At 36.7% G+C, this 11,051-nt stretch overlaps 4 protein-coding genes across 9 annotated transcripts; 2 read left to right on the top strand and 2 right to left on the bottom strand.

The window, feature by feature from the left end:
* Positions 1-731: 731 nt before the first annotated feature.
* LOC18038290 (probable calcium-binding protein CML45) lies at positions 732-1,712 on the top strand. Its single transcript, XM_006431107.2, has one exon. The coding sequence runs from the start codon at positions 1,026-1,028 to the stop codon at positions 1,656-1,658; it is 633 nt and encodes a 210-aa protein (XP_006431170.1). The 5' UTR covers positions 732-1,025; the 3' UTR covers positions 1,659-1,712.
* Positions 1,713-1,874: 162 nt separating this feature from the next.
* Positions 1,875-4,556, bottom strand: LOC18038419 (pentatricopeptide repeat-containing protein At5g39680). The gene has a single exon (XM_006431108.2). It carries the CDS (start codon positions 4,423-4,425, stop codon positions 2,296-2,298), a length of 2,130 nt encoding a protein of 709 aa, XP_006431171.1. The 5' UTR covers positions 4,426-4,556; the 3' UTR covers positions 1,875-2,295.
* Positions 4,557-4,765: 209 nt separating this feature from the next.
* Positions 4,766-7,483, top strand: LOC18038420. Of its 6 annotated transcripts, none has more exons than XM_024182700.1 (5): positions 4,766-5,025; positions 5,312-5,502; positions 5,781-6,019; positions 6,467-6,615; positions 6,933-7,483. In XM_024182700.1, exons 2-5 carry the CDS (start codon positions 5,321-5,323, stop codon positions 7,164-7,166), a joined length of 804 nt encoding a protein of 267 aa, XP_024038468.1. In that variant the 5' UTR covers positions 4,766-5,025; positions 5,312-5,320; the 3' UTR covers positions 7,167-7,483. The 6 variants fall into 6 exon arrangements, with proteins under 6 accessions (XP_024038468.1, XP_024038470.1, XP_024038469.1 ...); XM_024182702.1 differs by having other exon boundaries at positions 5,472-5,516; XM_024182701.1 differs by having other exon boundaries at positions 5,472-5,502.
* A 999-nt stretch (positions 7,484-8,482) lies between these two features.
* LOC18040085 (transcription factor MYB54) lies at positions 8,483-10,660 on the bottom strand. The gene is made up of 3 exons (XM_024182075.1): positions 10,155-10,660; positions 9,519-10,061; positions 8,483-9,132 (listed from the first exon to the last, which is right to left on the bottom strand). The coding sequence occupies exons 1-3, from the start codon at positions 10,612-10,614 to the stop codon at positions 8,798-8,800; spliced, it is 1,338 nt and encodes a 445-aa protein (XP_024037843.1). The 5' UTR covers positions 10,615-10,660; the 3' UTR covers positions 8,483-8,797.
* Positions 10,661-11,051: the final 391 nt, after the last annotated feature.

Below are 11,051 nucleotides of genomic sequence, written 5' to 3' on the forward strand. Positions count from 1 at the left end.
CTTGTCTATTAAACTAATTTCACAATTTTTAATAAAAGTTTTCATTAACGACCAAACAATTAATTTTTTTAATAAAATTTATGTTTGTAAAGTTCTATTTAAATAAACTCATTTTTCAAACTATACCAAACGGAGCCTTAATCCATTAATTATCTATTCTAGGTACACTATAAGATGACTTGTTAATCATGTAAATACCAACAACAAAAAAATTACAATAATTTGATTATGCTTATGCTTAACATGTTGGATCAACTTAAATTTGATATAATTCATGCTTGAATTTGTTAAACCCCAATGCGGGAATCATCCAACAATGCAATTACAGTATTGACGTATACGCATGAATTGGAAAGACAAAAATCGTTAGACCATGGAGAACCTAATTCCCCTTCTCTGACGTCCAAAACTTGTCCAAAACCAAAACGTGCAAGAACAGATTGAATTTTTTGTCACGAGACTCATCTCCCAAATTTTCAATGTCTAAAATTCCACAAAGACCATAACCAAAAAGTTTCCATGACATTTCCTTGCATGAAACCTACAAAAGAGTTGCCCCAGATTGACCAAACTGATGGCTGCTTAAAAGCCACAATATTAAAAACAAAACAAAGCAACCTTGTATTCTCATTTTGTCACTTCCAGGAAACTCTCAAGCAACTGTGCCTTCGAAATTTTCTTGTAAGATTAGTCAACCCTGTGTGATGAAAGCACCAGATTCTTGGCAAGTCCCTGTCCCATATTTAAATAAATCAAAATACGTGGCAGTCCAGCCAACGAGATTACGCCATGTACACAACAATGGATACATGTCGCAATTTCATTGGATAGAAGATTTTTCCACCAAATTGACCATTTATTTCTTCATGCGCTTTCCATGCGCCCACCGTTGAGCAGTTTCCCTGAAAGCTCACTGCTTTTGATGCCCTTTAAATATAACAATCCTCTGAATCTTTCCTCACATCAAATTCCATGTAATTCATTTTCTCATATCACCAAAAACATCTTATAGTTTCAACATTGCTATGGCTGCTAACAGTTTTTACTGCTTAATTACAATGCAAAAATCACCAGGAAACAAGAACCAACACCCCTTTAATCAATTCTTTGCATTCATTCAAGGCTTTTTGTTTCATAAGTTTCTAACAATGATCAGTTGCGTTAACACTTTTTTCTTAAGCCATCGGTCTTTTGTCCAATCCCAATTTGAGTCTTGCGAGTCAAGAAATTGGGATGAGAAGAGCCAAGATTTTGAGTTGTTCAGCAAACAAGCTTCCTGCAATGAGAAGAAACATGACGATGAGAGTCTCTCTAGAGATCAAGTGGAGACGGTGATGACAAACTTGACACTTTTTTGCAGCCCCGAAGGCGAGGAGCTTCCGCAGAAGCTCGGTTCCAGAGAGCTTTCCAGGTTGTTTGAGGAGAAAGAACCAAGCTTGGAGGAGGTGAAGGATGCTTTTGATGTGTTTGATGAGAACAAAGATGGCTTTATTGATGCCCTGGAGTTGCAGAGAGTGCTCTGTATTTTGGGCATGAAAGAGGGATTCCAGCTGGAGAACTGCAAGAAGATGATCAAAACTTTTGATGAAAACGGCGATGGAAGGATAGATTTTAAGGAATTTGTAAAGTTTATGGAGAGTAGCTTTGTTGAATCCTAATTAATTTATGAAATATAAGTAACACAGAGCTTGGTGTTTACCTTATTCCTTTCAATTTCAATTTTTTACTTTTGTTTTTCCTCCGCAGTTCTAATATGAATATCTACGCAACTTACATTAGATGTTCCATTTTATTCTCTTCTGATTGCTTCAAATATAAAAATCAGATAAAAAGGAAGAAATTAACAGAGTTCTGATAAAATCATTAATATTTTACAGAATAATTTTATAGAGATTAATTATTCTAGCTGCTGCTGAAGTGGAGTTCCGGCAAAAGAATTTCTCAAACTCTGGTTCTGGAGTCTCTAAGATTGAATTGCACTTCCTTTTTTAAAAACCAAACCGTATCATCAATTTACAATTGAACCTTGAGCTGTGGCTGTAGCAGTGTGGTTAGGTGACTCAAGTTTATATGGCATGAATGCTTGATGCTGGAAGTCAAACAACTAGAAGAAAAGTTCCCGGAGTATCTCAATATCAGAAAAAAGAGCATTATATAATATCCTGTTGGCACAGATTTCCAGCAAGCTTGGTGGCCTTGGACGGCCATAGAGGCTGATTTTTTGCCAGCAAGCTCATCTTCGTAGCATCCAAGCATTCAATCTTTCACCATATGACTGAAATACCCATCAAATCTTCACCAGTAATCTGTGCAAGAGCAGCACCCATCTTGAAAACGATGGAAACGGTTGGTATCTCGAACAATTATATCCCTTTTTGTAAGCTTCGAAATAAGTTTCACAGCAGAATGGCAGTCATCGCACATCCTAAGATTTTTAATTACAAGGATGGGTGCTGTTGGAGGTGTTTCCATAAGGGCATACGCAATAGCCAACTTCTCACTGTGATGGTTAAGATAGTCTTCCTTCTGCTCATCCTCCACATCATGGAGTACAGCAGCAACATCTGGTACATACCCCAGTGGCTTAATCTTAGCTGACAGTTCCCTTACTTTCTCATATATCTGACTAGATTCTGGGTGATTACTATCCCCAGAGATGAAAACATGGGTCGTATTCCTTATCTCAGTCCAGCTCGATCCAGGTTCTTTCTTGACTTTTCTAACCTTCATCAACTTCCGAATCTTTGAGACTCCATCCCACCTTTTTTCCTTAGCATACATATTAGATAGCAGTATATATGTTCCCACATCATTAGGGTCCATATGTAAGATATATTCAGCTATCCGCCTTCCAAAACCATAGTTCTGATGGACACGAGAAGCATTGAGCAAGGTATGCCATGCAACAACATCCCATTTGACTGGTGTAGACCTCATAAACTTCTCAGCCTCATCAAGTAGACCAGCCTTGCTCAAAAGTCCAACAATACATGTATAGTGCTCCAGACCAGGTACGATACCAATTTGTTTCATAAGGTGGTTCAAATAGTAGAAACCCTCTTGCACTAGACCCAAGTGGCCACAAGCAGAGAGAACCCCAACAAAAGTTACATGGTTAGGACGTTCTTCTGCAGCCAGCATGTTCTGAAACAGTGTCAGAGCTTCCCTACCAAGTCCATGATGTGAATAGCCACATAACATAGCATTCCAAGTTATAATATCTTGATATCTCATATCAGAGAAAACTTTATTAGCCGCTTCAATGTTGCCACCCTTTGCATACATGTTGATCAAAGCATTTCTAACAATAAGATGCTCCTTAAAACCAGACTTTTCTATATGTGCATGTAACAGATCCCCATGTCTTAGTGCAGACAATCCTGCAGCAGAGTTCAGCATAACAGCAAAAGTAAACTCATTTGGTCGAATGTCTTCATATTCCATTCCACAAAATAAATTCAATGCTTCCTCAAAATACTCATTCTGGAAGCAAGCGGCAACCATTGCTGTCCACAACACCACATTTCGAGTTTCCAAACCTTCAAAAACCTTCTTAGCATTTGAAAACTTCCCACATTTTCCGTACATGCTAATCATCGCACTGTTAATAAAGACATCAGGCTCAACATCACTCTTCAACATCTGGCTATGAACTTGCAAACCGAGTTTCAAATCTTTAAGAGAAGCAGAAAGGCCAAAAGCATTAACATAAGTAACACTATCCCACCTCACACTCCCACTCACCATCTTCCCCAAAACCTCAACCCCTCCCCTGAAACACTCATTTTCTATAAGTCCATTTAGAACTGAATTATACTCAAAAACGTCATATCCCGGCAACAAATCCAACAGCCGCTTTGCCATTTCCACATCTAAACACTTTGTGTACAATTCCACAAGCGCGTTCCTCACATACTTACAAAACACCAATCCAGACTTGAAGACATAACCATGGCATTGCCTCCCCTCTGCACCTCTTCCACTTCTTGAACAAGATGAAAGAACAATCGAAAATATGTACTCATTTGGTTCCAAATTGTCCCCAGAAACCATGTTCTTAAACAGTTTAAGAGTTTCCAATAAGAACCCATTATGCAAATACCATGTCATCAATGAACTATAAGATACTACATTTCTTTGGCGCATATTATCAAACAATTGGCGCGCAATTGAAATTTGGTTGCATTTTGCATATAAGTTGACTAAAGAGTTCGTTAGAACAACGTTCTCGTTTCTGGAGGATTCAGTGGTTATGATCAAATGGGCGTGGATTATTTTGCCCAGTTTTAAATCCTTTGAATCGGCAGAGTGTTTTAAGAGCTTAAGAGTGTCTTCAACAGAGGGAGGTGCGCGGTTTTGTTTAAAAAGAAATGGCGCGCACCTGGTAGCCGCCTGTGGGCTTGTTGGCGGTTTTCGGGCCGGCATTTGGTTTGCGTTACACCCCGCAAAGGCAAAGCAAAAGCACGTGTTTATTTCCTTTTGATTTTGAACCCATTCAATTGCAAGGTAGGTGCATGTATCAAAACACACAGGCTTTTGATTTTCAAATACTTATATTGAGAGCAAATTCCTTCTTTTTAAATATAACTTAGACCAACTCAGTAAGTGTTACAAGTAATATAAAAGTATAAACAATAAAAATTATAATATTTTTTAACCGTAATATAATAGAAATGAATAGTTTTCTAATTATAAAATATTAGTAATATTATAATTATAATTATTTTTAAACAAAATACAACACATAAATTGTATATATAAAACAATCTTCTATTGATACGTATCTCATTTTCCACATCCAATTTCAACCTTTTTTTTTTTTTTAAAGACATCGAATTTCAACTTCTGACATACTAAAAAATAAAAATAAAAACGGCTGTGCAGGTCAAACCGGCAGAAGGTGCAATAAAACGGCGTCGCCGATTTGCTATATTCGAAACGACGCCGTTCCCTGTATCTTTCTAAGTTATTCCTTTCTCACCATATCTCCATTGAATCCGAAACACGGAGAGAACTCACTTTCAGGTAAGCCACATAATGATCCCTATTATCTAAGTTTACAATGAATATTAGAAAAAAGGAAAAAAATTTCCTTTTTAATTCCTAAAGTTAAATTTTTGAATCTTGAGGTACCAGTGAAGCCCACCACATGTTTGATTTAAGTGCTCAATAACTTTCATACGTTGTATGATAAATGTTACAATCTTTTGCTATCAATAATATCAACTTTTATTGCTTTTAAATACTGGGTTATATTAAAAAATGACAAAAAAATTTCCCCCTTCTTTTCTCCCTTTGGGTTAGAATTTAGTGGCGTTGAATGATGATACAGCAACAAGGAAAAAAAGTGGGACTTCCACTCATGAATCTTGTGAGATTAAACAGAACACCCATTTTGAAACAACTGCATTTGGAGGAAAAATTGCTTCGTAAATCGTCTACTAATTGGTGCATCATTAATGATGGAACAGATACTCCTGCCATTGTGATGGGCATTTCTGGGTAAGTATGTTAAGGTGAGTTCGAAAATGTTTTTGATTATATTTCTTTTGAGTTAAATAGTGTTTGTAGAGAAAGAACTTCTGATTCTTTTTCACCAAAAATGGGTTTTAGAAGTATATATATCAATTGCTTACCCAAAATGCAATCAAAGTGCTCTCTTGATGCTATAAAGGTAGAATTTTGGTTTTCTTGAGAGAATGATATGGACGGTGCTGCTACCATGTTTATCATACGCTGGCTGAGAAGGATTTATTTTGAGTGGTGGGTATTTTATGCAGGAAACCTTCGGAACTTCTTGAAATTGGGTCAGTGTTACGAGATCAGGTTCCTGTCATCAAAAGGTTTACTGGAGGAGGCACGGTTGTTGTTGACAAGGGAACTGTTTTTGTCACTTTGATATGCAACAAGGATGATGTTCCTGGCGTGCAGCCATATCCCCGTTCCATCATGTCTTGGAGTGGTCTTTTGTATAATCAAGTGTTTAAAGGGATTGCTGATTTCCAACTTCGCGAGAATGGTATCTGTTCTGATCTCTGCTTGAAATCCATTAATCTCTTAGTTTTTATGCTACTTGTTGGGAGCTTATAGAAAAAACAATTCTTACTGCACTAACTTAATCACATAGGGGTTCCGATGGTTTCATGTTATGCTGCTCAGAAGATTATTGCAAGTTTTAAGTTGATTAAGACTGACAATGTTTCATCATTCTTTCTGATCATCTAAAGCTGCAAGAAGCACATACAGTAATATTCTGCAAAACATTTACTCCGACGTGGATTGTTGTGTTGTTATATTTAGATTCCATGGAGTTGTACCTTTTCATTTAGTACTGTTAATTCCCACTCAATTACACCATTCTAACTGTTAATGTGTGATTTCCTTTCTTGATTTGGAGGCTATTTACGACTTAATAATTAAAGAGACTCCTGCTTCCAACTGCATAACTCGTTTGAATCTGCTTTAGATTATGTGTTTGGCAATCGCAAGTTTGGTGGAAATGCTCAATCTATTACCAAAAACCGTTGGATACACCACACCTCTTTCTTATGGGATTATGCGGAGGGCAACATGGCCTTCCTGAAGCAACCTGCCCGGGCTCCTGAGTATAGAATGGTAAGATTTTTATTTTTATAAATTTTGCACTATATTTCTCAGATTGAGTTTCATTTTGCGGCAATATTATGTAAACCATGAATACAGTGCTTTAGTTAATTAAATTTTGCCATCTGTTGTAGTGCCACAAAATCTATACTTAATGAAATAGGTTAGATTGCAGTTTCCTAGCAATTACTTTGATTCAACCATCTTTAGAAATGCTGCATCTCATTTATCCAATATGTAAATTTTGCTTTAGCGCATGATGCACTGATTCACAAAATGCTATGCCTTGGGCATTTCTCAATGCAATATCTTTCATACCTGCAATCCAGGAAAGAGGCCACACAGAATTTATCTGTCGAATGAATGAATATTTGCCAAGAACAGATTTCATAGAGAAAACAACTGAGGCTGTTGAAACTTATTTCTCAGTGAAGAATGTAAACTTGGAGGCTACTGAAGAACCTTGTGGAGCAGAATTTGTACCTTCCACCAGGCTTCTCTCCAAGCAAGAACTTGAGGAAGCTTTGGGACCTCAGCCTGAGATTATTGGTGTCAGTGTTTAGTTAAAGATCACACAGACATTCTTTTTTCTCTTTTATATGGGAATTGAATGGGTGTTTCCGATAAGTCTTTAATACTCTGGCTTATTTGAAGCCCAGATTCTTGAAAATTTCTTCTGACACTGCCTTTTTTCTCCGTTATTGGCTGCAAGCTTTATTTCTGATACTGTAATTTGATTTGAAACTAAATTTATAATGTTTATTGAGAAAGGTGTAGACCATAAGAATAGTTTCTAAATGCTGCTCTGTATCAAGTTCAAGCATTCAATTATCATTGTTATGCACTTCTCGATCACGGAGTTATGAATAAAAAGTTTGTGCCATGCTTGTATTATTCCATTAGTATATTTCATTTCTGTTAACAACCAATCACAAATTGTGGTCTGCAGGTGTATATTCTAAACCTCTAGTACCCTTTAAAAGAATTTTTTTTTCATTAACTGCAAGTGGTTATCATAAACTTTTGGATTTATAGATTGACTTGCACACTTGGTAAGCTGGTATTCCTCTCTTAATTAACTGCATGGCACCTATTGGTACCTATAGCTTGGTCCCTAGGTGTGACAAACTCTATTGGTACTTATTAGGGAAAATAATTGAACCTTCAGGAACAGTCACAGCCCTTAAAAGCAGTGCATTATGTGACAGGAGATCTCACACTCACACGTTTGTATTTGGCCCCAAAAACACAAACAAGCATCAAAAGCATGAGTCAACACCAACATGAATAGAAGATATTTGCATGCTTTCAAAGTTCAAACAAGAATTACTAACGTGTGTTTTGTGGTTAAAGACAAAAGTGCCTAAAAAATCCAACTGTAATCTGTGCACGTGAGGACCAGAATTTATGTGGTGATGTTCAACCAAGTAAAGTGGTCACAAGTGAAATATTTTCCTGAATTTTGCAGGCCCATGACACAAGTATGTTTGAAAAGTCCCTCTTGGCTTTTCTTTTGTGTTCTGTTTTTGCTTCTGTTATCCCACGTCTTCTTTGCCCTATTTTGCAACTAACAGCTGTTCAGCCCCGCCCCTCTTTCTTTCTCCTTCCCATCAATCCAAAGAGTCTTAGTATTTTTGTTTACTTTGTATTCTACGATGTCATTTATATGCTCATAGCCTCATATAATATGTTTTGCTTACTTAGTATTCTACATGGAAATTTCTAAATTCTTAATTAAACCGTCAAATTTTTTTTTTGACCCAAATTTATGATATATTATGACATACAAGCCTTTATCATATTAATGGTTAGAATAAAATGAAAGAGAAAATTTCTAATGTCTCACATTATTATTTATTGAATTATCATAAGAGGCCGTTTCATCCAAAGCTTTGTCTCATTCTTTTTCCCCGTCCTCAAATTGCTGATACTAGCAATCGGATTTAGAGATACAAAAATAAAGTTGATGAAGGTGGAAAAAGAAAGAGAGGAGGAGAGGGATAGTTCTCACTTGTTCAACTTTGGAAATGATGATTTATAATAATTGATAAAAGGCTACATGGACAGATGATTGTTTTCTCTGATGATGATGATAATTAGGGCTAGCTAGCAAGCTAATTCTGAGCTGCCTAAAGAGACAGTCATTTCATCTTTACTTGTAATGATGCCTCTGCCTAAGCTAAGAGTTGCATTCTCAGGCTCCTACTCCAAGAAAATCTATAAATGGTGGTGATATTGTAGCCTCTAAATGGCTAGTTCCTCTTTTGTTTTCTGCAGCTGATTGTGATGACGATGATGAAGCTGATGGTTCAGTGATTGTGACTTGAGATGCTGCTGATGCCATGGTGTCTGAGAAACCAGCAGCAGCTGAAAGATGATAGTTGCTTGAATGTTGCATTGGCATTAAAAATTGTTGATGATGATGATGATGTGTATAGGGACTTGAAACTGTGAAGCTTGCACCATCTTTCATGATCATACCCCATTGCTGCATGCTCTTCTGGCTAAAACTGTCGTCACTTTTGTAACCTGAAAACACAACAATCGCCACCACCGTTTCATCAAAAGAGAAGAAGTAAATAAATACTATATCCACCATCAACTTGAAGTTGAAGACACAAATTTCCTGAATTTGAATCTCGCTCACTTCAGAGTAGAGGAGATCAGTTTTGGGGAAAAAGAAAAAGAATCTGAAAGTGAATAAATGATTTAAAGCAAAGGAATAAGGGAACTTGAGATGACATTCACCATGTTGAACTTGAATTGGAAAGACATTAGATGTGTGAGAAAAACAAAATAATAATAATAATAATAATGTAATTAACAAAGTGAGAGAGGAGGAAACACAAAAATCCAAATGCACTTAGAATGCAAATTAACTAATGTAGGTATAGGGGGAGACCAAAAAGACAAACCAGAAAAGAAATCAAAAGGTGTCTGATTTTCACAAGATAATAATTTGTTGCTGCTGCTGCTGCTTGTTGACCCAAGAAACAAATCTTTTCCAAAACTCACGCCTTGTTCACTAGCTGTGATCAAGTTAGTATAAGACCAATTACACCCACCAATGGGAGCTTGAAATGATGGTTTCCGTGGTGATGATGAGTCTAAGAAGCTGACACTGCTGCTGCTGATATCATGGACGTTGTTAATGTTAGGTTCTAAGTCATTGGCTGCGACGGCAGCTTCCAATTTTTTATCATCAACAACCTGATTCAGAAATTTTCTCCTTCTATAATAAGCACTTGATTGCTCCCTGTATTTTCTTGCCATGATCACATGCCAATGGTTTTTCACAGCATTATCAGTTCTTCCAGGGAACAGCCTAGCTATCATAGCCCATTTGTTGCCATACACTCTATGTGCTGCCATTAGCCTCTCCTCTTCATCTTCACTAAAAGCCCTTTTGTTTATCCTTGGATCCAATTGATTGAACCATCTCAATCTGCAACTCTTGCCTTCAAGTTAATTTACCCCAAAAAAAAAAGCTTTATTAGTGAAAAACAAAAGGTAAAACAAACGAAATTGATCATAATTAAATAAATTTTTACCTGATCTTCCTTCTAACTTCTCTGCTATAAGGTTCCAGTTTTGAGGGCCATAAAGGGCCACAAGTTCCTTGAGCTTTGAGTCCTCAGCTGGTCTCCAATGGCCTCTTGAACAAACTTTTGACAGCCCACCATCCATTTTCTTCACATCTTCCATGTCTTCATAACCATCAACAGATTCATCAACCTTGTTATTATTGTCACTGTCACCTCCTGCTGCTAGGTCACTCTTCTGATGATCAGAACTGTCGCAGTAACAAATATTTTGTGAGGTGACAATGTGGCCACTATTTTTTCTCGGAGAAGCGGAGAGAGAACCCATGTGTGCTACTGCTGCAAACATATCCATTGATGAATCAATGGTAGGTGCATTTGCATTGATAGTGTTTTTGTAGTGATTGGTCATGCTATTCATTTTTCTTTTGTGACAGGAGGTGCTGTTGTGGAACTGTTGCAAGGTCATGTTCTTAAGGCCTAAAATGGAAAAAGGAACTGCCACAAGATACAAAGAAAACTAATGAGAGAGAGAGAGTGAATGAGAGGAAAGAGAAAATATATATACATGTTTATTTTTTTTAAATGAAGAGGGCACGAGACCCATAAAGTTTGTTTTAGTAGAGAATTAGATAGCTCTCACGGTTAGAAACAGACAATTAGACCTCAATCGTTTAAGAAATTAGCATTATGATCCTTTTCATTAGTAATTACGTTTATTTGGAAGGACATAAGACATTATTATATTATAACATTCACTAGCTAAGATTAATATACTATATGACGCCCTTTATCTTCACCCAAATTTGCGGAATTCACTAATGGAAATATGGAATGGTCTGATCGTCCAATTTGAAAGTCTAATTATTATTATTTTTTTTTTAAGGGAGAAAAAACGAGTCTCTG

The sequence above is a fragment of the Citrus clementina genome, unplaced genomic scaffold, assembly GCF_000493195.1.
Source record: "Citrus clementina cultivar Clemenules unplaced genomic scaffold, Citrus_clementina_v1.0 scaffold_6, whole genome shotgun sequence".
In the NCBI taxonomy this organism is placed as follows: Eukaryota; Viridiplantae; Streptophyta; class Magnoliopsida; order Sapindales; family Rutaceae; genus Citrus; species Citrus x clementina.

Excerpts from the sequence above, each read along its gene's own strand:
- LOC18038290 (XM_006431107.2), top strand. The coding sequence starts at position 1,026 with ATGGCTGCTAACAGTTTTTACTGCTTAATTACAATGCAAAAATCACCA.
- LOC18038419 (XM_006431108.2), bottom strand. The coding sequence starts at position 4,425 with ATGCCGGCCCGAAAACCGCCAACAAGCCCACAGGCGGCTACCAGGTGC.
- LOC18038420 (XM_024182700.1), top strand. The coding sequence starts at position 5,321 with ATGATGATACAGCAACAAGGAAAAAAAGTGGGACTTCCACTCATGAAT. Across the intron at positions 5,503-5,780 it reads ATTGTGATGGGCATTTCTGG|GAAACCTTCGGAACTTCTTG; the intron begins GTAAGTATGTTA and ends TATTTTATGCAG. Across the intron at positions 6,616-6,932 it reads GGGCTCCTGAGTATAGAATG|GAAAGAGGCCACACAGAATT; the intron begins GTAAGATTTTTA and ends CCTGCAATCCAG.
- LOC18040085 (XM_024182075.1), bottom strand. The coding sequence starts at position 10,614 with ATGACCTTGCAACAGTTCCACAACAGCACCTCCTGTCACAAAAGAAAA. Across the intron at positions 10,062-10,154 it reads GAAGTTAGAAGGAAGATCAG|GCAAGAGTTGCAGATTGAGA; the intron begins GTAAAAATTTAT and ends ATTAACTTGAAG. Across the intron at positions 9,133-9,518 it reads ACCTTTTGATTTCTTTTCTG|GTTACAAAAGTGACGACAGT; the intron begins GTTTGTCTTTTT and ends TTGTGTTTTCAG.